At 39.9% G+C, this 27465-nt stretch overlaps 1 protein-coding gene across 1 annotated transcript in view; it reads left to right on the top strand.

The window, feature by feature from the left end:
- The window catches only part of LOC140933002 (protein transport protein Sec31A-like), a 108130-nt gene that overhangs the window by 72115 nt on the left and 8550 nt on the right, over positions 1–27465 (top strand). The window contains exons 16-30 of the mRNA XM_073382509.1: positions 1457–1528; positions 7550–7646; positions 8346–8399; positions 13106–13188; positions 14962–15057; positions 15204–15433; positions 15609–15651; positions 16094–16191; positions 16524–16599; positions 16744–16896; positions 18812–19316; positions 21837–21886; positions 22171–22258; positions 22570–22760; positions 24629–24739. Coding sequence (XP_073238610.1) covers positions 1457–1528; positions 7550–7646; positions 8346–8399; positions 13106–13188; positions 14962–15057; positions 15204–15433; positions 15609–15651; positions 16094–16191; positions 16524–16599; positions 16744–16896; positions 18812–19316; positions 21837–21886; positions 22171–22258; positions 22570–22760; positions 24629–24739 — 1947 coding nt within the window. The remainder of the gene's footprint in view (positions 1–1456; positions 1529–7549; positions 7647–8345; positions 8400–13105; positions 13189–14961; positions 15058–15203; positions 15434–15608; positions 15652–16093; positions 16192–16523; positions 16600–16743; positions 16897–18811; positions 19317–21836; positions 21887–22170; positions 22259–22569; positions 22761–24628; positions 24740–27465) is intronic.

The following is a 27465-nucleotide window of genomic DNA, read 5'->3' as shown; positions in this document are numbered from 1 at the left end:
GACTAGTAGATCCTTCAGATCCTTGGCACGTCTGAAAGACTTTAGTGGCGGTTTATTGAAGATATTTCTGGTCGTGCTGTCCTCACGAAGGATCCGGAAGTTCCTTGAAATGATTTTCCTGGTTTTGCAGTGATATGGACATCCCCCGTTTTGGGCATCCACATTCCCAAAACCCTAGTGATGTGGGCATCACCTTCTCTTATTACCTGAGTGATTTGGGTTAGGGTTGAGGTTAGGGTTACAGGGGATGCCCATATTACTAGGGTTTTGGGAATGGTGATGCCCAAAACGCGGGGATGCCCATATAACTGTGACACCAGCAATCAGGTTCGTGGGGTGGAAGGTCACATTAGCGTTGTTGTTTACAGCGTCTTCAAAGTGTCAGGCCTTCATTTGGTCGATGCTCGTACTCTTCCCCTTCCTTTGATGTCATTCGGATACCCACGTGCGTCAAAAAAGGTCTCCATTTTTGCTGCCTCGATGTTAGTCAAAGTCAGCGTCATCACTGTAGATCTTATGCACTCTGAGAAACCTACTACAAGGTATGGGTGACTTGCAACTTTATGGGTGGGATGATCTGAAGTTGAGGTTAGATTGGCTATCCGTGTCTTTGTAATATATACTATAGATTAGAAGTGGTTATGTGATTAGCTCGAGGCTTCATGTAGATATCCAAGAAAGGAAGTTTGTCCGTAGAGACAGACCATGTTTATCAAGGTTAGGGTGAAACGAGGAAGCAAACGCGAGGAATTGACGGAGGACCCCTTCACTACATGAACCGCTTGTATAGGTCTGGTTTTATACCGGTATAAATCGAAAGCATACGTTCCTCCACGTAGCCAACAAAGAGACATTCATAATTCGGCCCTACTCGACTACCCATGGCCAGTCCACCAGTTTGCGTGTAAAACTGACCATTAAATTCAAAGGTGTCAAGTGCCAATACTAGATGGTCCAAGGATCTCTCTCTTTTCGAGATTGTAATGCAGTGTGCTGAGACCTCCATCATTTGGTATAACCGTATACAGCGCTGTCCGTCACCGTCCGTGAATCGGAAGGAATCAAGGATGTTTAACATGTGTGTGGTGTCTTTCACATAGCTGTCTAGGCTCCACACAAAAGGTGCCGTTAAATGACCAAGATAGACGGCTAGAAGTTCAGTAGGGCGCGAACACGCGAAAACTATAGGTCCACCGGGCGCGCGCCGTCACATGTGGCACGCGCGCCGTCACATGTGGCACGCGCGGGACTATGCAGTCGGGCCCGTCGGCTAATTTAACGGACTCTTTAGTCTTGTACCCTGAAGAAAGCAGCATTGCAGAAACTTCAGTTAAGACCCTCTTGAACAGCGTCGATTTTACAATTTTCAAATTAATGTAATCTTCCCATACTTAACTCGGTCATTGTGTAGATGTCTAAACAGTGTATAAAATGAGTTCATTGTGTTCTGTTACAGGAAACAAGTGGGAAGCCAGGACAAGGTGTCTTTTCTAGTGGTGCAAGTACTCCTTCTGTGGCTGAGTCCAAGGTCTGTTGTTGTTGTCTATGATTGAAGGTGTATGCCCAATTATGATTAGTGAAACCTATAACAAGCCAGACTAACAAACAATATTCAAATTAATTCTAGAGGCTTCAAATTCCGAATAGAAGAGACTTGTAGAATTCATGACTATATGTTAAGAATACCACCATTCTTATAGACCCCATCCACTTTCCTCATGAGGGAGAACACATAGGGGAATGAGGTCAAGGTTTAGGTGGCCAAGTTTATAAAAATCTCTGTATTTTGTCACTTCATACCCCAAGTTGGAGCTATTGTTCACAGGAATATGAAACAGCAGCCTATTAGCCTGGCACCAAAATTTGGATTTACTTTCAGTTACAGTCAAACCTCCTCTTACGGCCACCTCTCTACAACGACCACTTTATTTTGTCCCGACGGACAGACCATACATTGGCTCTTATAAGCCGGTGCTTTCAATGATAGGCTGATTTAGCAACAGAACGGGAACGTCAGTTGACGACAGCGTGCGCCAATCAAACAACTGGCTCGACCAATGGCAGAGTGGCAAATTGGGCTCCGGAAGTCGAGTTTAGTCCTTTCCGCGCGCTTTTCCGTCGTCAAATGACGTTCCCGTTCTGTTGCTAAATCAGCCTGATGTCTTTATTCCGACACAAATTGTGGTCCTGAAAAAAATTCACAAGAACTCGCACTCAAGGCAGTTCAAGGCAAGACTAGCCTGATTCTCAGACGTCCGAGAGTTTTTGCGAAGGTACTGTGATCGACTCGGATGTGTGAGAATCAGGTTAGGGCAGGAAACACCGCGGCAAAACGCACTGCGCATGAGCACAAAATTTAACATCCGGTCAGCTTTTTATTTCCGGTCTAGTATATAAACCAATTGCCTAAGCATAACATTGCCGTCGCACCCATCCTCGGAGACCCAGGGGCAGATAGTGGGGACGAGGGAAAGTCTAAACGGGCGGAAAAATATGGCACGAAGAAAAGTAAAGAACGGCGAGAGGAGCCCCTGGGGACAATGTCTTACCAGACCAGTTCCAAACGGTCGCCGCCGTTCTGGCTTCTGATTGGTGCCAGAAAAACACAAGTTTTCTGGCACCAATCAGAAGCCAGAACGACGGCGACCGTTTGGAACTGGTCTGGTAAGACATTGTCCCCAGGGGCTCCTCTCGCCGTTCTTTACTTTTCTTCGTGCCATATATATTTTTTCGCCCGTTTAGACTTTCCCTCGCCCCCTTTATCTGTCCCTGGGTCTCCGAGGATGCGTCGCACCAAGTTTAAAAGCAAAAAGGGAGAAACAGACAAAAAGGGGGCGAAAAAAATCACTTCATTCGAAAGCTTATATATTTTTCTAGCGTCAAACTTTTGCACCACATGGTTATCTGTTTGCACCAACGGTGAAAATGATGTTTGAAGTTTGCAGGTGGCGAGCGCTCGACAAGACGAATTTGTTTTTACTGGCTTTCTTGCATACTACTGGTTTGGCATAAGTTAATTTGGGAGAAGGCAACAACTAAGAAAAGAATAACAATACTTATGAAAGAAACCAAAATAAAGACGTCATCATTATCATTAACACTAAAACCAGGAAATACAATTTTAGTCCGTTTAATAATTTTTTTATTATCAGAGAAAACAAGAACTCAAAACAAAAGATGGGCGGGATTTAATAACAACTTCGACTTTGATGACTGCAGTCACGAACACCTGGAGTTTTCAGTGCCGGGAAACTAGACATGCCCATAAATGACTTACCTTTAAGAAAATGCCTATTTAATTCTTTTACATGGTTGTTCTTTGGTTGAAGACTTCAATAATTTCAGACTGTGTGGCTCGGCTGCATCTCATGCAAACACGAAACTTCCAGCTGCTAAATACAGGGCATGAAAAGTTCGACTTCTAAAAGCCCGGCCATCGAACTAGCTTTCGCTCTCTGATTCTGTGAATGAAAAAAATTAATAGAGTTGTCAACTTGCTGCCAACCTCAACAGTATAATTAAGCTTGCATGTTTCATGGCAGTCAACTCAAAAGAGTTTCGTTTCAAAACACGGTAAAACTCACTGGTAAATAAAACTACAAAGCGATTGTGTGTTGTCGTTTTCCAAATAAAGCTCGAATCGGCTTTAAGACATAAAGACTACGAAATTGAAGAACTGAAAATTAGAACCACAGTACACAAGCTTGCAATTATAACTTTTTATGTCTTAGTTTCAGCCAGGTGACGTGAAAAATAACAGTCAAAAACTTTGTTTTCGTAAATGAAAATCAGTTTACCTGACGCTCTAGCCAAAATTACACACTGAGTTATTATCATCTTACCTTTTCTTAATCTAATCGACTAATTGTTTCAGTGATCTGTGCCTGGTTATCCAGAAAAGCAATTTCAATAACTACAAAATAGTAAAAAATAGAAGCAGCACGAAGCAGAACAACTGAACCACAAGCTGCACACAGTATATGAAGCAGAGAGCGTGCGGGAGACTTTGATCTGACTGGAAAGTGTGGCTGAAAAAGAGACCGGAAATGCTCAACCTGGCGCATGCGTAGACGTTTTGCCGCGGTGTTGGGCAGGACATGGTCTGCTATAGGTTAATAGGCTGATTTAGCAGCAGAACGGGAACGTCAGTTGACGACAGCGTGCGCAAATCAAACAACTGGCTTGACCAACGGCAGAGGGGCACCGGAAGACGTGTTTAGTCCTTTCCGCGCGCTTTCCCGTCGTCAACTGACGTTCCCGTGCTGTTGCTTAATCAGCCTAATAATTAAATTAGCAAGTGTTACTTCTAGTCCTTGCAAAGGTCAACACAAATGTCCAGCGCTGGCCACAAGATCCCTACTTTCTTTTTTCATCCTTAGTTCTACACTTGTCTGAGGTGAGGAAGTGTAAAATAACCCTACTTTCCTTTCTCATCCCAAGTTCCACACTTCTCAGATGTGTAGAAGTGTGGAATAGTCTGACAAAGTCAGGATGATGTCACCCTTTTCCCCTGGTCGCGAAACCTCTGTCATTCTTTACTTAGTTCCACACTTCTCAGAGGTGTGGAAGTGTGGAAAAGTCTGACAAAGTTAGGATAATGTCACACTTTTCCCCTGGTCACGAACCCCTTGTCATTCTTTACTTAGTTCCACACTTCTTACAGGTGTGGAAGTGTGGAATAGTCTGACAAAGTTAGAATAATATCACAGTTTTCCCCTGGTCACGAACCCCTTGTCATTCTTTACTTAGTTCCACACTTCTTACAGGTGTGGAAGTGTGGAAAAGTCTGACAAAGTAAGGATAATGTCACACTTTTCCCCTAGTCACGAACCCCTTGTCATTCTTTACTTAGTTCCACACTTCTCAGAGGTGTGGAAGTGTGGAATAGTCTGACAAAGTTAGGATAATGTCACAGTTTTCCCCTGGTCACGAACCCCCTGTCATTCTTTACTTAGTTCCACACTTCTTACGGGCGTGGAAAAGTCTGACAAAGTAAGGATAATGTCACACTTTTCCCCCGGTCACGAACTCCTTGTCATTCTTTACTTAGTTCCACACTTCTCAGAGGTGTGGAAGTGTGGAAAAGTCTGACAAAGTAAGGATAATTTCACATCTTTCCCCTGGTCACGAAACCTCTGTCATTCTTTACTTCGTTCAACACTTCTCAGAGGTGTGGAAGTATGAAAGAGTCTGACAGAGTCAGGATGTCGTCGCTTTTCCCCCAAGTCTAGAACCCTTGACATTCTTTCGTTATTTTCACTCAGTGGTGAGTATTAGTTGGTTTTATTTCTGCAATTGATTTTACATCTTTTTAAATGCCAATTTTACGTTTAGACAACAATTCTGTGACTGGAAGATATTAGCCTTGTTTCACTACCATCTGTTTGAATACCCGACCAGAAAATAAGCCTACGTTTTCTCTGTCACGAAGTCCCCGTCAGTCCTTTGTCTTCGTTTATTTCTTTCTTTCTTTATTTATTTTTTAACGGAAACCTAAAAAACGTCATCTTATCTTTGGTTTTGTATGTTTGAAATTTTTCATCTTAATGAGCCATATATTTGCTTCAGGAATTCCCATATCATTTTGAAAAATGTGAATGCCACATTAGAATGCAAATACAATACACGAAGAATCTTAACCCCGGGAGATTTGAATTGGGCCGTAAAGAACGCAGAGTATCTGGGTTCTATTTTCCTCGCTTTAAGATCAACTTGATAAAGTTTATAAAAGCTCAGATCAATTGTTATTGATATAATCCTACATCCGGTTCATGACCTAAATTCGTCTAAAAATATACAGCATACTGTATAAAGTAATAATTGTGTCTTATCGGCCTAGAGTAGCTACCTGCAGATCTCTCTGTGGAAAAGGGGGATCACTGTTTAGGTGCGTGTTATAGGGTCGGCAATATTTATGTTATCTCTGCGGCACGTGACAAAAATATTTGCATGTTTCATCCTCCTCTTCGTCTTTAGAGAGTCACTCTAAGGTGAATTGTTTTTCGAGGTTTTTTGGCCTCGAGCCACTCGCCTGCAACGCAAACAACGTAGAAGAGCTCAAAGGGGTAATGAGAGGGAAAAGATGCGGTGAGCAATTGTTATTAATTTTTTTAGTACTAGAACGACCTGAGATTCATTTTTGGGGTCGTTGGCCAGAACAAATTTATTTTAATCCTATCACTAACTAAGTTATTTAATCACGGTCATTAATCCTTTCGCAGTGTTCCACCTACAGATTGACACAGAAATTTGCGAGCATTCCTTCTCTTAGCTGTCAAAATATGCAAAAATGACAAGGAAAATGAACAGAGGACACTTTGCCTATTTCATAATTTATGTCCAGCATTTACTTAATCTTAGAGAAGAGGAAAAACTACGAAACAGTGAATATATGGCGTGATCTAACAATGATCAAATTTGAATCCGTACTGATAAGGAAGAAAGCTTGGTTGGAGATCGGATTTCTTAACTTTCAACTTTCAACGGCTGGCATTGAAACAATGGTTATATCTACTATTCAAAATAAAAATAGACCTTAAGGAAAAATGTAAAAAACCATACAGAAATAAAAAGCAAGTGCTCATAAAGCGCACTGAGCTTCTCGTGACTCAGGGAAAGTGTGACATTAAACTCAACTTGTCAGACTATTCTACCCTTCCACACCTCCGAGAAGTGTGGAACTAAGTAAAGAATGACAAGGGGGTTCATGACTGGGGGAAAAGAGCGACAATATCCTTACTTTGTCGGACTATTCCACACTTCCACACCTCTGAGAAGTGTGGAACTAAGTAAAGAATGACAAAGGGTTCATGACTGGAGGAAAAGTGCGACAATATCCTTACTTTTTCGGACTATTCCACACTTCCACACCTCTGAGAAGTGTGGAACTAAGTAAAGAATGACAAAGGGTTCATGACTGGGGGAAAAGAGCGACAATATCCTTACTTTGTCAGACTATTCCACACTTCCACACCTCTGAGAAGTGTGGAACTAAGTAAAGAATGACAAAGGGTTCATGACTGGGGGAAAAGAGCGACAATATCCTTACTTTGTCGGACTATTCCACACTTTCACACCTCTGAGAAGTGTGGAACTAAGTAAAGAATGACAAAGGGTTCATGACTGGGGGAAAAGAGCGACAATATCCTTACTTTGTCGGACTATTCCACACTTCCACACCTCTGAGAAGTGTGGAACTAAGTAAAGAATGACAAAGGGTTCATGACTCGGGGAAAAGTGCGACAATATCCTTACTTTGTCAGACTACTCCACACTTCCACACCTCTGAGGAGTGTGGAACTAAGTAAGAAGTGAAGAAACTCTGGATTTCATGGCCAGGGCTGGACATGGCTCAAGGTCAAAGGTTTTAACTGCATAAGTTGATATCATAACCGTGAGGAAGAGCATCCACTTTACTTGAATTGTTTCTTAATAGTGCTACAGCTGTCCATATAAAGAAACTGTTGCCAAAAGAATCCCAAGAATTTGTTCATTTTATAGTTATTTATTACTTTATATTCAGTGTATTAACTGCAATAAACGTGTTTAGACTCCCTTATCAGAAGCTGGTAGCCTGAGCGAAGGAGCTGCAGCCTTCGATGCTATTGCAGCTGGAGGACCATTGACAGTGGACACAAGTGATTTAGGTGAGCTCAGTTAGGGTGTGGCACCACCTCTTCTGTCCTCTACAAGAAAAAAAACCGCAGCAATGTTTGATCCCATTGACAGTTAATGAATGAGGCTGAGTATCTTATGAAGAATTATGGAGATCGCGGAGGGTGTTATCCGTCGAGGCCGTGGGCCGAGGCGGATAACACCCTCCGAGATCTCCATAATTCTGCATATGATACGAAAGCCGAATTCAATAATTGTTTTATTATTCATTCAAAATAATTCCTGGTTTAAAAACATAGCTAAAACGTGCTTACCTCCATCGATCCATCGATGTTAAGTTCATCTTCGATAGTGTACGTTTAGGTTTGTCCAGCTCCGCAAATATTCTCCAAATAGCAGATGTCGCCCTCCGAGTTGTCTTCTTTCTGTTTTTGCTATGTTTTTAGCTATTACTTCGCCTAGTTCCAGCTGTAGTTCTTACTCTTGAAACGAGTGAAGTGTCGGCCATTTTTGTTTTCACAACCAAAACAACTCAACCTCGTCCCCAGGTCTTTTCGGTTAACGGTTCATTAACCTGTAGAAGGCTGCATTTTTGTTGTCATTTTCTCGTTAAACACAAAATTCTTCCAAATTTGGTCATCAGTAACTGGTTATGGGAAATTATGCGTGTGCTTTTAGCCAATCAGAATTGGGGAAATATTTTGAATGATTAATAATAATTATTATTGTAGGTGCAGGTGAATCTGTGCAGCTATCATCGCCCTTTGAGATACCTACTGACGATGGTGAGTGGAAAATAAATTAAATAACCTTCTAATTTGCCTTGTGTGCTTGTGATCAGGAGCCACATGTGGCCCTATTCCATGCAACCCCTGCTGTAAGCCATGCCAGGGCAGTGCACCATGCCAAGCATGCTCTAGTGGCTTGTTTTGGATGTCGCAAATTAGAATTAGAATGTAACGGAAACAATAATAACAACCACAACATCATTTTTGTTCAATAAATCACATGGCATTAACTGAGATGCATTAACCGACAGTGTTCAAGTGCTAGTCATGGCAGGTTGTCAAGGTACATAATAAATATGACTAGTAATAGTTAACAGAGTGTTTTCACTCACGTGGCCAGCATATATGCAAATTTATTGTAACAAAAGAAAGCGTTTACGTAAGAAAAGGGTTCAACTCCCAGGGGACTGGTTTAGGACACCAACATGGCCGCCGTTTTATTGTTTTGGGGCACCAATATGGCTGCAGTGACGTCATGTGAAAACACTCTATACTACAGCTGCCCCGCTCTTTGTGTTGTTGGTTAATAGTATTCTTGGTCGCTGAATAGCTCTTTGAAATAAACCGATTCATAATGAAGATTTTCTCACATTTTCCATTCGATTTGAATAGGTGAGATAAAAACAGGAAACGCCAGGCTCCCTGCACTGATTTAGTTTGATTTACTGATCAGTTAACGTTTCTGGGAAACTTCCCACCCAACCCACCCCTAACCCATGTTTCTGCCCTTAAGTCACAAGTCAGTGAGAAACATGGGTTAGGGGTGGAGTGGGTTTTGTGTAGTTTCCCAGAAACCTTAACTGATCCCTATTTACACAGCTTTGGTCAAAACATTCTCAGTTTCGAGAATAATTTATTCTAAACCATAAGAAAGTATTTGATTAGTATGTGTAAGCAAATGGTGACGAGTGAAATTTGGGAATAATTTCACGGGGAAATTATTAGGATTTGGACAAAACGCAAGTGAAATTATTCCCTAATTTCACGAGTATACCATTTGATTACCTATTAATATCATGGGTGACGAATTACGTTAGCAATCTTGGATTTTTGACATGTTTATCCTGGATCGTATCAATCGAGAACTCCACTCTCTCAAATGTTTAGACCTTAAATTTGGCTTATAAGCATGTGTAATCAAATGGTGACGAGTGAAATTAGGGAATAATTTCACGCGCGTTTTGTCCAAATCCTTATAAAGGCTCGGGAAATTATAAGGATTTGGACAAAACGCGCGTGAAATTATTCCCTAATTTCACTCGTCACCATTTGATTACCTATTAATATCATGGGTGACGAATTACGTTAGCAATCTAGGATTTTTGACATGTTTATCCTGGATCGTATCGATCGAGAGCTCCTGCACTCTCTCGAACGTTTAGAGCTTAAATTTGGCTTAAATTCAGAGTTTTTCGACAAAATACCTGTTAGAATCCTTCTTGATGTGCTCTTTCGTGTGTTCAGGTTTTCTAAAGCGTCTTTTTGTGCCCTGACATCTTCATTCATGACATTTTAAAACTTCGTCGCCGTCTTGACACTGAGACGTACGTAAGGTTGCCATGGCAATTTAGTAATTTCACATGTGAAATCACAAATTAACGCTATAATTTCGCGCCAAAATTAAGGAGTAATTCGTCACCTATGATATTATAAGTTGGAATTTTTCGCCCCCTCTCTCTCTTTCACTTTCATACAGTTCAATTTATTAGCCGGAAAGTATGCCGGAGAAATTAAAAGTAGAAGTACATCTGTGAGCAGGGAATACGTCAGCACAGAATTTAATAGACGATATTCGTATTTCCCGACGGCCCTGGGACGAGAGACTTCACAGCATGATTGCGAGGCTAAAGCGGGGAACTTTTTGGCAAAAACACAAACAAACATTGGTTAGTCGCGGCTGAATCCCTGCAAAACGATACAAATCAGCATAAAAACCGCAAGATTTAAAAGCTGAAACCTTACGGGTAAGCTAAAGGGATATCTGTTTCAAAAAACAAAACTGTGGGAAGAGCTGGTCGTACTAACAGCAAAAGTTAAAAAGCCACGAAGCCAAAAGAAGAAACGAGAAGTAATCAAGAAAATGGTATATTGTGTCCAAATGTCAATACTCGAATCCTTTTTATAAAATTTTATTCTTCTTATTATTCTTTTTCTCTTTTGTGTATCTGTAGTGTGGAGTTAAAACTGCTCAGTATTATCGTCTGTACCAAACTCTGTGTTCAACTGCGTGCACGTTTTTGTACTCTCGCACAGTTGTTATCGAAGATAATGTAACTTAAATTTAAAAATAAACTTTACCTAGTCATCTTTGTTCAAACCGGTTTAACTCCCTTAAAATGCACATGGACAGTGTGCAGAACGCTAAGCCCCGTCCTGATAAGTAATTTTCCACTGAATGAGTCGTTTGGTTTACTTCAAATACACATTCAAGATTTTGCATCCGCTCTGTTAGAAAATTTCAACAGCAAAGTAGGTGTGATAACATCACTGTTAACTTTATCGCAGGCATTCGATAATTACGTCCATTTAAATAAAAGATATTCTTCAAAAAGTTTAAAGGCCACTGAAAATTACAATTAAAATGGCTTCGGGGATTTTGAGAACATCTCTGTTTATATTGAATTATAAACTCGCTCACCAAGCACTCTTCTCATCAACAAAATTATAATTAGGATCGCTGTTTTTCTTAGTAATAATGAGCAGATCTTCCTTTTGTTGTTTGAAATAATGATCTCTCAAGTATGTAAGCCCTTCGGAACTCTACAATGTTAAAAATTTTCCTTAAATCCGGCAAACTCAGCCGCAGTTTTCTCATATTTGTTTGTCCTCTTGGCGAGAAGTTCCTCGCATGAGCCTCGCATTCATGATCAAGGCCTACTCGTCCCAGGACTGTCGGAGAATACGAATACTGTCTATTGTCGGCGAATTTCTATAATCGTCCATCGTTCTGCCAGTGATGAGCTAGCCGTTGATCCACTCGTCTTGCTTGTTTGTGGACTTAGTCTTATTCCCCTAAAGGGAGAGAAAGTGTCTTGCAATTGTTTCCAATCAAAGATTTGTAAACGATAAACTCGTGCCTGGCAAACTCTCCAAGTGTTAATAACATTTATTTATACCGCGCAAATTCAACTATACAGTTTACAAATGCGCCTTACAATTAATGGTCTAAAAATATACCTTACAATTAAAGATCTAAAAATATACCGTAAAAAAAAAAAATTACAAACATTACAACATTATATCAGAAAAGGCTTTTTTAAAAAGGTGAGTCTTCAAATTACGTTTAAAAACTTGAAAATCGGAGGTGCATCTAAGATCTAACGGAAGATTATTCCATAGTTTTGGTGCGGCGGCTACAAAGGCTCGGTCACCAAGAGTAGGGAGAGTCCTGAAGTTAGATTTGAAAGCAGATATTTGTTATTTGATCTGAGGCTGTAGGAAGAATTAGGTTTAAAGTTAACGAGAGATGATAAATAATTAGGAGCTGTTCCATAGATTGCTTTGTGAGTGATTATAATAACCTTAAATTCTATTCTAAACGTCACAGGCGGCCAGTGTAATTCGTATAATATTGGTGTGATATGACAAAACCGTGGTGCTAGATATAGAACTCTTGCAGCTGGGTTTTGAACACGCTGCAGTTTAGTGAGGGCGCAGTGGGGTAGTCCGTATAAAAGTGAGTTACAATAGTCCAATCTGCTTGTGATGAAAGCGTGCACTAATTTCTCGGCAGATTCTATGCTTAGATATTTTCTGACGCGTCTAATATTGTGTAGATGAAAAAAAGCACTCCTACAAGTTTTGGTTATGTTAATATATACACAATTATACGTACCTTTTAACTTCACCTGTGTTTAACGAGTGTCTTTTGGTCCACAACTTTCAAAACAGCTGCTCCAAGGAATGTCACTGATAACACGTAACGCTAAAGAGTATCGAAGTATGACTGTACAATAAATGTCACAAAATCAACCTAAGCGGTCCCTTCGGGGATTTTCTGTTTTACGTTATCCTAACCATCTCTTACTTGCGGGCGTGAACAATAGAAACGTCATCATTACCCAACGATTCCATGCGGTCCCTGATCAAGCAAATCGAGATTTTGTTCTGGTATACTGACTGTATATTTCAACTCTAAGTATTTTTCTATATATAGGTGTGAGCTGCTAGGATGCCACGTCGGGATTTCGCCTTCTTGGTGAAATCTCTGAAGGGGCTAAAATAGTACATTAGTGAGGTTGATTTATATTCTGTTCTAATTGATAGTTAAAATGTCTAAACAAAATTTTAAAGAGTACGGAGAAACTCCGACATAGCCAACCCCTATTCAAAGTAACAACACCCTGGCGATGAATGAATTAATGAATGACATTCGTTGTCCCGACTGTTCCAGTTACAGTTAAATGTATGGGACATAACCTCACAGTAGAATAAAGTAGAATAGTAGTAAACAACAATGCTAAATTATTAATGTAAACAAATAACGGTTTTTACCCTGCGAGCAGTGGTTTCTCCAGGCTGGACGCTACGGACGTTTTTCTGTCCCCTCGTAGCATGGCGTCCGGCTTGGAGAAACCACTGCTCGCACGGTAGGTTGACTATACGACTTGTATGAAGTGCAAAAATGTGCAAAATAACACTGGAAAATTCTACAGGTTTGTTGCAAAGCCCCATTTTATAACAGGTAATAAATCTCTTTGCAGATACTGATGGCCTCATCACTCAGGCTTTGCTCACGGGAAATTTTGAAGCAGCAGTAGATGTTTGTCTCCATGCTGATAGAATGGTATGACCAGTTTGACATTTGTAGGCATGTGTATTTAAAAGAAAAACCACACAACAAACCATATGGGTTGGTACAAGTTCAACAGCAAACACCAGCTACCATTGTCGCCAGAACTGGCCCTAAAACTTTGTGTACATATTTATAAATGACTCAAATATCATAATACATACTAGTAAGTAATTCAAGAAAAACTGCTAATCATTCATCACCAGAGAGGTAATCTCGGATATCCATGAATTAGACAGAAAAATTATAAAGTTCCATGTTGGAACATAGTTGGAAAAGCTTTACGAATGATTTTTATATCTGACTGGAGTTGTAAAAGGTACCTACAGACATTTTAAGTTTTACCATTTGACCCTTGAGGTGAATAAAAAGCAGTTGAAAGTCGCTAGTTAGGGCTTTAAAAGGACAAATTAATCGCTGGCAGCACACGAAAAATCCCTCTTGGTGAAAGCGACAGATTTGTAATGATATGAACAACATTTAAAAGCACAGAAATTATGACCTTTCAGTCTCTCAAACTGTGAGGTTCATGAGGCCCATAGCGAGATGCCTGACTTAAACCTAGAATTCATCTTTCTTGAGCCCAGAATCACGTCAACTAAACACTCACGAAGCTTTGTTATACTTGCACACAATATTCTTACAACACGAGCACCACGACATACCTTAATTCTGTCTGTCAACAACTTCAGGAACTCACACAATTTACCACGTTCGCGGCATTGATAAAACTATCCACAAGCAACCAGGCACAATTTTTCTACACTTGATATGGGCGAAATATGAAAAAAATTATTCTCGCTCAATAACTCTCGCTTTCTCCACATAAATTATCACATGTAAACTTTCCTGACAAAGTCGATTTATTCAAGATCCCGGATGAAGACGAGCCGTTCTGAAAGGGACACATAGAGGCCGGCCTTCAAATAAAACTGTGGCCTGATCAGAAATCAGCTTCAATTTTGCTCTTGCCGAATAGATTTGACTTCTACAAACTACTTTTGGAGGCCAGAGACTCGTCACCGCCCACATCAAAGCTCGCAATATGATGCCTTTCCGTCTCAAGACGAGATAAGTGTTTCGTCGTTTCGTTTGGCCAAAATGAGACGAAATACTGGAACTTATTGGACAACGGTAGACTTGACCAATCGTGAGACTTGTTCCTTCATAAGACTTCATGACCCCTCCCGGAAAACTTTTGGCTGCGAAAAAGATATTTAGAAATTAACCGACCACGGAAAACAACTTCTACCGTGCGCGCTGATTTCAATAAGATTGTTTGATCACACGGACAGAATTATGGGAAATGATCGCGGTAGGAGAGGGGAGGGGGTGGAGAAAGATGTAACCAACATTACAAACACATGATTTTATGTCTATACTACTTCAGCCTGTTAGAGGATTTGTCTACTGAAAATGTCACAACGAAGAAAAATAGTAAATTAAACGAGCCTCAAATGAGAATGTTCTGCAAAATTCCTGGAGGTACCTTTTAGCAAATCCACACAGATATATATACAGGGGAATACCTGTTAATCCTTGGTTTAGAGTATTATTTACATTGAACCTTTTTACGGGTATTGATTGCATCTACAGTAAGTCCATCATAGCAAGATTCTGTAACAACAGGACTAATTGTTTCAGTCATGTGTCTATAATATTTTTTTTTTTTTGCCGAGGGTTCAGCAGCTGTCCATTAAAGTGAAGTGCTGGTAAGAGCAGAGTTATATTAACTGTATTATTTATTTTCTTATATAATTTTGTTAGGCGGATGCTTTTCTTCTTGCCATTGCTGGTGGCCCAGACTTGTTGGCCAGAATTCAAGCAAGATACTTTGAAAAAAGCAAGAGTAATGTTGCCAGAGTAAGTGTCTATACGTCTGCTTTATCTGGAAGGAATTCCCTTTAAAAAGGAAATGAGGGGGCCAGGGGACATTTTTTTCATAGTGCTCATCAATTTTATGTTGCTGTGGGTTCCGTGACTCAATCACACTATGTTTGTATTTTTAGCTCATGTCAGTTGTGGTAAATCGTGACTGGCGGGATATAGTGGAGAGCTGTGTACTGGAGAATTGGAGAGAAGCCCTTGCAGCTCTTGTGACATATGCCAAGGCTGAGGAGTTTACTGCTCTGTGTGACCTGTTAGGACAAAGGTTGGAACAGGAGGGGGATGAGCACTGTACTAATGCAATGGTCTGTTATATATGTGCTGGAAATGTGGAGAAGTTTGTGTCTTGTTGGTGAGTGCAGGTGATGTTGGTCCTATCATCGCGTTCCGTTAATTGTGGCCCTTCCTCACATTTCATGTTAATACCAATATAGGAACGTGGAATGTAAGTACAAAGCTAGTACTGCTCGTAACAAAAGGTAAATATTAGGGAAGCTCCTGATAAAAGTCTTATTTTTTCCTTCCAGGTCTAGAAACATGCCTGCTGAGCCTTCTCCTCTGGCCCTACAGGTTTGTGAAGTGTTTTGATTATTTTGTTTTCCATGCATTTTGTCACGACATCTCAGGAGTCATCCTACCGTTGGGAAGGAAAATGGGTACTAATAAACCGCTTGTTGCCGGGTTATGCTGCTGTTGCTGCTGCCATCCCTGAAAATTTTTTCTTCAAGTCATCTCTCTGTTATCTCTTTTAAAATGGCTACATGAGGGGCAGTTATGGTATTATAACGCTAGCATTATTATCCTCCAACCTTCTTTGTAGGGCTAAGTCATGTTGGGTTTGAGAAATACTGATTAAAAATTTTCTGATGTTGTGGGTCTTCTATTGTATTAAAAAATTGTCTTGATGAAGACCGACATAGGGTTGTTGCTAAAGTGTTTAAATGATAGATTTACAGTTGCTGAATATTAGCTACTTTTTAAGTTTTAACCTCGTCTCTTTACACCGGGAAAGGACTTGATTGAGAAAGTGATGATCTTGAAGAAGGCTGTGGAGAGGGAACGCCGACTGTTGATTGACAGTGGTTCATCTGTTTTGGCTGAAAAGCTGAGGTATTTATTGTTTGTAAAGTTACAATTTTGTTGAAGTAGTTTTAAAGGATTGTAAATTAACATTGAAAATCTTATTTTGGGACATATTAATGACTGAATTGTTTTATATTGTATTGTAAGGAAAGGTGTCGTTTTTTCTTTAAGTAGCAGGTCAGTTGTAGTTTTTTGTTTTAAGACTAGCTGATGTTAGAAGTTGTCAGAACGCATTAGACTGAAAACAGGTGGTGGTTTCATTGTATCATTGTAGAAGTCTGCTAATCTAGTATACACAATCATAAGTAAAGTGCGATTGCTTACTCTTTCTCTCTCTCTCTTTTCTTCCTTAATCACAGTAAATATGCAGAGATTTTGGCAGCCCAAGGATGTCTAGAGACCGCTATGGGATACTTGATGACTGTGAATGATCAGGTTAGTTAAAAACGTACATTTTGCTGCCAAGTTCTCTGCATTTATTGCTTTGCCTACTAACCCCGATCAACGTGACGAAATTTTGAATCATTCAGTAGTCCATCTCTTGAGTTAAAATAAATGGCGTATCATGTACGTTTTCAGGTCAGTCTTGGTGTGTTGAAGGATCGCCTGTATAATTCACAATTTCCAAGTCACATCACTTCTGCCTCTGCTCCTCCACCATTCCCATTTCAAAGGATTGACGTTCAAGCTGAACCACTACCTCAGATGCTGCAGACCCAAGCTCAAACACAGGTCAGGAAAGATTTAAGCTGCAATCCAATAACAGACTGAGGACCTCAGTGCAGCTTTATTGTAAAATAATTCCGAGCACCATGTCCAACCTCACGTGCTCCCTTGTATTTGAATGGTATATATCCTGTTTACATTTATTTGCAGGTGCATAGGGCTTCTCAATGCTAAATGCCCTGTTTAATCCATTTTAGTCAAGTCTTCCCTTCCCCATTTCCATCGTCTTCCAAATTTCCAAATTTTCAAACTGTCGTAAAATGTTCCCTTAAGCATTACGGGGCTCATTACGGGTTTTATTCATAACAAGCTATTTGAGCCCTTGAAAGTGTAAGGGAAAGATTGAACAAGGATTTGTGTGGAATACCACCTAAGCGTGACTGGGTGACAAGAGTTGTTTTTCCCCATACAATTCCTTCTAATTTTCGGCGGTCGTTGCAATCGGTACTTTTGAGATATACGGCTAAAAATTTAAAGGTTACCTAATTTTAATATGCTCTTTCAGAACAAAATTTTTCAAAAGCGAATTGTTTTCGTGTTTACAAAAAGTTGATCAAGTGATCAACTACTGCAAAAGGCCTATTAAGGTCCCATCTGTAATAACATTTGGAGCCAAGCGTAATAAATATAGAATACTTCGTGGAAAGTGCGGGCGTACGGTATTTACGCACGAGTTGTTGACGTATCAGAATTTATTGGTAGAATTTCATGAGAGTCAGGACTTGCAGAGAAGGAGTACCTTAAAATTGTTTCTTTTGCATTACTGAAATATAGAATAAAGCATATGCCGTTGTTAAATTCACATGGCTTAAAGAAAGAAAAAAATACAATTGAGAATTTCTTAAAATCGGAGATAACAAGAATTTTAATGTTCTTACAACTAAATTCACCTCCGTAACAGCGCAGTAAAGCAGTAATGAGCACAAATTTTCTTTGGTTAATATTTCTAATAGGCAACAGCCTTATTTTTCAATGGCCAGTGCCGTTTAGCTCATGTTTTTCTAGACAAGCTACCAGGGGTCTATCTAGGATTTATGGTTTGGAGAAGTCCCGGGTGGCCGAAGGCGACGAGTTTCCTAGGGGGGTTCGCGAGTATGCTCCCCCGGAAATTTTTGGAAATGAGTATGCCCTGAGATGCAATCTGGTGCATTTTGAGACACAATTTTGAGATTTGTTACAGTGTGAGCACCGACCTCGTCGTGTCTGGATAATTTTTCCGATATAGCTGCTTATATACTGTAATGATTTTTATGGGGGAAGTCGGGCATTTTGGGGGGGAAGCTTCTACCCCTCAGATACCCTAGATAGAACCCTGACTACTATGCCGGTGTGTATTTGTAGTTTGACAGTGACGTAGAGCACTGGAAGATAAAATTAAATGGCAGATGTCGATTTCCGCGCGGTCAAGTGACTTTCCAGTTTTGATCTCTTATACTACCAAAGGTTAGGACTAGTTTGCCCAAAATCAGCAGCTAGGAGCTGGAACGAACTCCCAAAAGACATCGAAGAAGCCCAGTCGATCCGTACATTTTCGCGGAAACTTAAAACGTACCTTTCATGACCATAATATTTGTAACTATAGCTTGTTAGTAGGACTTTCTTGATTTTGTATATTTATCCATTACTTAATTTTTGATTCAGTTTTGATACTTAATTTTTGGTTGAGGGCCACGCGTACATTGTCTGTAAAACGTATCTATCTATCTACCTTATTGGTCATAATTTGTTGTTGGCGTATAACCGGTTTGAGGATAAAGCTAATTATTACAGTACGGTCTTTATTACACATGTCCAAATATTATCACAGGTAGGACCAGAATACATGAGTTTAAAATGTTATTACGGATGGGACCTTTATTACGTTTAGGTCCAGTTATTACACTAGTGCCTTCTACAGTCTAGTTTCTTTGTTCCTTTTCAGCAACATCAGCCAGGCTATGGAGTGTCACAACAGCAGCACCTGCAACAGCTGCCACAACAACAGCTGTACCAAGCACAGCCACGACAAGCAGCCCCGACCAGCAACCCACCTTATCAATCTTCTGTCCCTCCACCACAGACACAGTTTTATAATCCAGCTGCTTACCAGCCACAGTCTTCCCAACCTTCGCCTATCTCCCAGCATTCTTTTAATCAGTTCCCACCTTCTTCCCAGCCAACACCCTACTATAGCGTCCCTTCACAGCTACCAGCAGTTCCTGCACCAACTCAGTCCTCGTGGTCCCACCAACCCCCAGTATCAATATATCAACCACAATCTTCCAATACTGGGCCATCACAGCTTACACCACCAGGACAGTTTGGTTCTCAAGGCCAGCAGCCTCCAGTGCAGATTTTCAATCCAGGAAGTGCTGCTTCACCTGGGGCTCCCTTTGCTCACCCACCACCTTCAGTTACCCCTCCTCCACCGGGACCCCCTCCAACTGGTATGTCAACCCTAGAAAATTTTCAGCACCATAACAAACTGCACCTCATGACAATCTGGAAAATCACAGTTCAGGATTTTGCCCGCACGTTTAGTAGTTGAATTGACTTTTTACAATTAAGATTCCCTGCAGTGCTCCTTTGTATGGTCAAATTGTACAAGTTCAGAGTTGGTTGCATAAAAAGTTAGAAATAAGGTATCTCCTTTGACATCACAGCAAAATACAGCATCAAACTGAATGTCCCCTTGAAATATCACTTTTTGTTAAATAAGATATCATGGGAATAACAACGTAATACCCAGTATGGATTCTCTTGATATTTATTTCATATTTATCCTTGGTATTTAACTTTTTGTATTTTGTAACGTGAGATCAGGCTCTATTTTCGTTTCGCTTTGAAAATAACATTCCGGCGGGCAAGGCGAAACGAAAATAGAGCCTGATAAAAACCTTCTACGAAACGTCTTCCGCCCACTTTTTTGATTGATTGACATTTGACGAATCAGCCAACCAAAACTACTTCCGTTCCTTTAGTATACGCGGGAAAAATGCAGACTCGCTGTCTTGAAAAATAGCTTTTATCTTTTAATTTTTTTCGACTAAACGGTCAGCACAATCACATTTAACTTCTTTCGAGATTAAAGGAGATCTGGGAGGTTATTTCTGTTGGTATAGAAGGTAAAAATTTTTCGAAAAGACGGGGACACGACGTTTTAGTTTTAACTGGTCTATTTGTCTGTTGCCTTAATATTCTCCTCGGTAATTTTCCCCGATTTTCAGTACATAAATCTTTAAAAATCTTGGAGAAATATATCGCAAACTTTTTCAAAGGATATATGAATTATCTCAGAACAAACCAAACGAGTTCTCAAGTGCATTTAGTCCCGTGCGTACACTTGCAATTTATGAATTCACTAGAGAAACAAACGTGTAAAAAAATATATTTTTAAACAAATCCAGGTGAATATTATCTGCCACTTTGGAAAACGAATGGACACGGTTGAACTGTATGCTCAACTGATTTATAAGCAAAACGACAAACAATCTTACAAACACACTTTGTAGTTCTCCTTAGTTGTGTTGTTTTACTGCAGGTCTAAAAACTTGGCTCGCTAAATTTGTCAATCGAAATTAACAATCAGCAAACAGCCAAACGAGCCGGAGGACACCAGTTTTCCTGGTTTGTTTTTTACAAAAAGCGAAGGCAAACAACAAGTCTGTTACCTTAACACTAGCGTCACCAGCTTTTATGACAATGCCTACAAAAATTCCTTGAGCAGCGATGCGATGTTTTTCGTTAATACTTCACTGTTGGCGATTGAGGTTTCTTTCGCAATGAGCCTCCGCTTGCGTACCACGTTCAGAAAAGTCATTCCCGGCTAAACTTTCAAATGAAACCACTTTTAAGATGGACAGTATTTTGATTTGCACTCGTTTGTTGGTAAATAAAAAAGCACCTTGAACTCCGCGATACACTCACATTAGTTCCGTAAATAAAGCAAATCCAGAGAAAATATGAACAACCATATGACTTTTCTTAATGTCCATATTTTCCTACCATAAGACCATAAAATAATAAAAGAGACGGCAAAATCGACCCTTCTCTCCGCCCACGGGGGATCATTCAGGAAAAAAACCACGCGAGGAATAAGCGTTTTCAACTTCCGGCGTTTCCGACAGCCAATCAGATCTTGTGGCGTTGTTCTAACAGCCAATTTGCATTACAGCCAAAATCTAAGAGAGTTTGTATCAGGCCCAATTTTAGCGGTAGCCGTTAGAGAGAATGTACGAGACCCGCTAAAATTGGGCCTGATCTCAGGTTAGTATTTTGTTTCTGGGAATTTGTGACCTGTGGCCTTAAGTTTGTTTCATTTTATTGCAGCTTTTATGACAATGCCTACAAAAATTCCTTGAGCAGCGATGCGATGTTTTTCGTTAATACTTCACTGTTGGCGATTGAGGTTTCTTTCGCAATGAGCCTCCGCTTGCGTACCACGTTCAGAAAAGTCATTCCCGGCTAAACTTTCAAATGAAACCACTTTTAAGATGGACAGTATTTTGATTTGCACTCGTTTGTTGGTAAATAAAAAAGCACCTTGAACTCCGCGATACACTCACATTAGTTCCGTAAATAAAGCAAATCCAGAGAAAATATGAACAACCATATGACTTTTCTTAATGTCCATATTTTCCTACCATAAGACCATAAAATAATAAAAGAGACGGCAAAATCGACCCTTCTCTCCGCCCACGGGGGATCATTCAGGAAAAAAACCACGCGAGGAATAAGCGTTTTCAACTTCCGGCGTTTCCGACAGCCAATCAGATCTTGTGGCGTTGTTCTAACAGCCAATTTGCATTACAGCCAAAATCTAAGAGAGTTTGTATCAGGCCCAATTTTAGCGGTAGCCGTTAGAGAGAATGTACGAGACCCGCTAAAATTGGGCCTGATCTCAGGTTAGTATTTTGTTTCTGGGAATTTGTGACCTGTGGCCTTAAGTTTGTTTCATTTTATTGCAGAACCAGGTACTTGGAAAGATACTCATATCATGAGAGCCAAAAAACAGCAGGTAAGCATTAAATGTTACTGTGAATTCAAGAAACCAATACCTACTGTAAGTCTTATCCTTTGTTTCGTTAATCACTGGATGGTTGATACGGAGATCTCCCTGACCAACGGACTGAGAGACTGAGAGTGTCTGTGATGGCCAGGTATTTTTGGCGAATCGCTATGCACGGAGAAGTTTGAAGAAGTGAGTTCATCCTTTAACTTTGTTTTATAACCCGTGTTGGGTCAAGGCTTTGACCCAACAAGGCTTTGATCTCTGATATGATTTTCTTTCTTTTTCGGCAGGCTCCAGCTTTCACTCCGCCAGCACCTATTACTACTCCACTGTTTAACTCAGGGCAACAGCAACAGCAGCAACAGCAGCCCTCTCCAGGTGGTATGTTCCCAAAACTGTAAAAGAAGAAAATAAACTAAACAATACTTAGTGAGCCTCCCTGGTTTTCGTATGTTCCAATGTTTAAAGAAAGGAGAGGAAAGGTTTATGTTTATGTTTATGGGTTTATAAAAGCCTAGCATTCTAAGCTCTTAAATGTTTAGGACGGTGATCAAAATAATTAGAAAACGAAGGATGTCAGGACACTAATCAATTTTTTCATTACGACACAACAGCTAACGGAAAAAAGTTGTTTCGGCGACGTAGAGAAATTCTCTTTTACTAATATTTGTGTCATTGTTTCCGTGCAGGTATTCCTCAAGGTGCCCCCCCTGTCCCTGGTGCTCCTACAATGATGCCTCAGGGGAGTGGTCCACCGGGTGCACCTCCTAGTTTTGGGGACATGCCCCCGCAACAACTTCCTAAGGTATATGATGGTTCCCCACCGCCGTCACCCAATCACATCATCAAACCACACCCAATCCACTTAAACCCGCCTCAGGTAAATCACTTAAAATACGCTTTAAAAACCTTAAATAAATGACATTTTGGTCACGTTTCTTCCTAATAGCACTTGTTTAAGACGAAATTTTCTTCATTAAGTAAAATATAATTTCGTAAGTATTTTCTTAAATCAATTTTTACAGCGTTAATTTTAGCATTATTGTAATTGTTAACCGACATAGAGTTGCACTTACTTCATTGGCAAAGTTAATTCAGGAGCATCAAAGAGCGTTGAGAACGTGGATAATAAAAATTCTAATGTCGTGTCGCAATGTCTTGTGCAACATAGTTTTAACATCGACGACGAATACGAGATTTAGCGATAGTCGTTCCTTAGCATGCGTGCATCCCAATAGGCCTTGGGAGGTTGGTGCATGTATTGCGCTATCAACGCGCTTGTCCAGTTTTATTTAACTTCATATTCGGTGATAGATTTTATTATTTCTTGCGCTCTTCTCAGTGTATGTTTAATCATCTATTTATTTACTGCGATTACGAGAAGAAGATTTGGTACTCGTTCTCCGCGCAGGTATTCAAATCTACGACCTTAAACATTTTTAGAGTTAAATCTTAAAGTGTTTTAAAATACTTCTGTAGCTCATCTTCCATAACAGTACGCCACCTTCAACATCATAAAATGAAATGGAGCCTCGCCTTGGACGATTAAATAAATTGATACTCAAGCGAAATGCTTGATTTCTCATTTATTTTTTCTACATTGAAATAACCAAATAATAATTGCACAATTTTTTAAGCCAGTAAACACCTGTGTAACACTCAAGCTCTTAAGCACAGTGAATTCAGTTTGTTCAAGATGTTTAACAAAACGATAGGCAAAGTTTCCTAATCTCGTATCTCATCACAAACAAGAAAGATGCGTGAAAAATTACCTTCCTCAGGACTCGACAATAATGTCATTTATAAAACTCTTGCTTGTAACCTGTCTACAGCCCCCTCCCCTCAGGAAGAACCAGGGGAGAATTCCTGAGGAAAGGGGTGGACAGGTTAGTGCCATGGTGATTTGACTTGAGCATCTCCAGATAAAGTACTGTTGTCGGCCAATAATTATCTATCAAAGTAAAGTTACCTAAAATGTTTAACTAAATATATCATATCCATGCACTGACCAATTCTTTATTTCATTCATTATATCACCAGCATCTCTTCTCACCATGTCAGTCGCACTGATATATAGACTATAGTGATATTGTACATATAGATGATATTACATGTCCGCGCGGGCATACGAATTTTACCTTTTCGTGCTGAAAGAATCTCTCACTCGTTCGCTCTCCAAGCGGCCATGTAATGTTCTGTTTTATATTATAGATACTGAATAAAACACAACTTTTTTTTTCATTTTCGAAACAGCAAAATAGTGCAATTAAAGTGGTCACCTATCACAAAATGCCTGTCACAAAAATGTTATGAAACTCGGATATAAAGTTATAAAGGAGAAATAAAGACAATAATACTTATATTTTCTGTTCCAAAAAGTCAAAATTAATGTTAGTAACCATGGCGACACCAATATCCTCACACATGAAAGATAAAAATAGTATCTTCACTGCGCGCGATGAAGATATGATTTTTTGGTAAAAGGAAAAATCCTGCTATTTCATAAGTATCTATATAATAAACTGACATATTGTATAGAGCTGCATTTTCAATAAGGCTGTAAACATCCTTTGGTTCTATCTTGTTTCTGGACAAAGGCCGATATTGTAATTTCTGAGCAGAAAACAAGTTTTGTAGGAGTAGCTTTGCACATAAGACAGTTACCATATATAATTGTGTCCCTTTTCTCTGACAGTGGCAAAACGACTGAGGTTTTTTTTTTTTTACTTGATGACTCATTTTATTCAGGAGTCGGGCCCTGCTCCAGTCATGAAAGGTCCCATTCCATCTGAGCACTTTGTACTTCAGGATACTTTCAATGGCTTAGCTGAGAGATGTAAGAACACTGCTAATAACCCGGTAAGTTTTCATTGAAGGAACGTTTTACTGTGACGTTACTTAAAGCTTTAATTTGCTATAGCTCTCAGGTTTGATTAAGGTTACTCGACCCAGTTATTTTGTGAGGGTACCATCCTACTTTGAAGCTCTCTGGTATCCCCACCTTTGCTTTGATCGTAAGTCTAACATATAGCATGGATAACATATAGATCAATCTAGAATATAGCATAGATTTTTTGGCGATCCGAGTAAATGTCACGTGGTTATAGTGCCACGCCTCTTTGGGGTCTGAGTCGAAATTCTGCTGTTGCCGGCATTTTTTCGTGAAAATCTCTCGGCTACATATAGTGCGTATTAGTGCCTTGCGTTGAACAGAGTTTCACCAAAATCGCAAAGACCCAATGCGAGAAATTCAGCGGTTTCCAAATTTAGGTCATGATTTATGCTAAAATGATAAGCAAACTTTATACGATTATATCTAATAAACTATGAGATCTATCCTTTTATTTTGGGGATCTTTGTAACAGGTGGGTCCTTGCAAGTCAGCAAAAAGCTTTAGGGCCATGTAAATGCGCGCGATTTCGAGCAATGCAAACGTATAGAAATTAGAGTTTTAGCTATTTGTTGTCGTTTGTCAGCGTTTAAGAGTCCTTCTCACGAAGAAAGCATTTTCTTAAAAATTCGTAGTTTTTTTTCCTTCAAATTTTTCAGCGCCACAATTGATTAACTAACTACCCGGATTCTGAATTTCATGATCATTGAAAAACTGTGACGTTATCTTCTATAAGCCCAAACTTGAGTAAACATTGAAAATTTTTAGCGTTTTGGCTGAGTTTGTGCTTTGGGAGTTTTCTATTGTTTCTAGTCTGTCATGATACAGCATTCTTGTTCGGCACGCGTGCAATGACCGCGCTTGGCTGACTTCCGAATGCCCACCGAGGTATGATAATTTTGGTACGGTGAGACCAAAGTAGGATGGTACCCTCACAAAATAACTGGGTCGAGTCACCTTAATATGACCCCATTCCAAAGAAAAACTTCGTTTAAAACCTGTAGTTTTTTTTAAAGTTACTTTGCGCTTGACTTGTCAATCGTAATGCAGAAAACCGTCCAGAAGATTAAACTCATTAAGAAAGCTTTCCTGATCAATTTCAAGAGAAAAAAATCCTCTGTCAGGTGTTTAGCTGCAACTGCAAGATAAAATTCATTTCACAGCTGTTTAAAAGGAGACGTTTCAAAAAGGAAAGAATTTTTTTCTCACGGTGTGTACCTTGTCATTATCCTTAACCCGCTGTACATAGCTGTAGGGACTTATTTTGCATCAAAGAGTTTGCCAGTGGACCTACATCAAAAGATCGTTGATCTTCTAGTTTAAATCGGCGTTATTCCATATTTTTTGAAATGACGTAAATAGTTGATGAGTTTGATTTATATTTGTAACGAAAGATACATGTATACACCTATATCAATTAACGTTGCTCCAGTGAAGCATGATCAATGATGGATGATCCATATTTCGTAGCCTACAATGCACTATGGTAAACCTTTTTGAAGCGAGAAGTGTTCGTTGGAATGATGGAGTCCATGCGTCATTTAAAAAAACTTTTTGAGAAGGCGTTCAAGAGAGCTCTCATCTCAAATGGTTGCGCAAATTCTTAGGAGTGAGCGAGCAGAAGAATTTCATTTTTAAACCTAACAGTAAGAAATAAGAAGCCGTTTCGTTTACCGCTTGTTTAAACTGCGCGAGGTTTTTGGCCAAAATGCTGATTATTTCAATAAAGCAAATGAACACTATTCCTTTATTATCTTCAGTTGTAAAAAAAATTGCCTCAAAAAAATATAAACGCGTAATGTGAAGTTAGTTATTATAGTTCAACAAACGCCTTGAATTTGTTTTTTCAACTCCATCCAAAATTCCCACGTGCACGAGTCAAGCAAACTCGTTGAAAATCTGCAACATTTGCATATTACAACAGAGTTAAACCTAAACTTAAATCACTGTCTCAAAAAGCAGCACCTGCTAAAGACCTAGGTTTCATAGGAGCGCCAGTAGCGTTTACTGTCTCGCAGGGCGGATAAAGGTTGGGCGGTGAAACGAGCGCGTCCGAACAAAAAGGTGTGATGCAGTGGACTGGGACTCTGCTTAGAAATGTCGCTTGTTTTCGACTTCGGTCAGGACTTGCGATGTGGTTTGTCCATTAGACACTGCCGCTGTCACTGAACTATGGCGGCTTGATTTGTTTTCTTGCACTTCTTCCTCGTTCCTTTGAGCTGGTACGCTGTCTCCGAGGGGCAAATGTTGCTATTTTTTGAGGGAGGTTTAGTTGGAGTAGACAAACATCTCTTTCAAAGGGTTTCTCTTATTACTTCGATGACTCCCGGCCACTGAATTATATTTTCGTTCTACTACTCGCCAATGTCAATGTTGTTTTAGAACAAAAACAACTAAGGCCCAGTTCAGACGTCGTGCTTCTGCCGTGCCGAACTTAATTGTAATTTTGTTCGACTGTAGCACGGCAGGAAGACAACTTTGATTCAGACGTCGTGCCAGCTAGAGTCGAACCAAATTCAGGATTTACTGATGCCTCGTAACAATTCTTCTCCCAACTCCCCGTGGGAACGCAATCTCGCCAAAATACATTAATATAATTTATGAATTTTGTTTAGCGCGGCAGAAGCACGGCGTTTGAATCGCTGCCGTGCCAGAGCCGTGTAGCACGACAGCTCTTGTCGAACTTTATTGCTTG

Source organism: Porites lutea, chromosome 4 (genome assembly GCF_958299795.1).
Source record: "Porites lutea chromosome 4, jaPorLute2.1, whole genome shotgun sequence".
Taxonomy (NCBI): Eukaryota; Metazoa; Cnidaria; class Anthozoa; order Scleractinia; family Poritidae; genus Porites; species Porites lutea.
The sequence above is the reverse complement of the archived record's forward strand: the minus strand, read 5'-3'. Positions and strand labels throughout refer to the sequence as shown.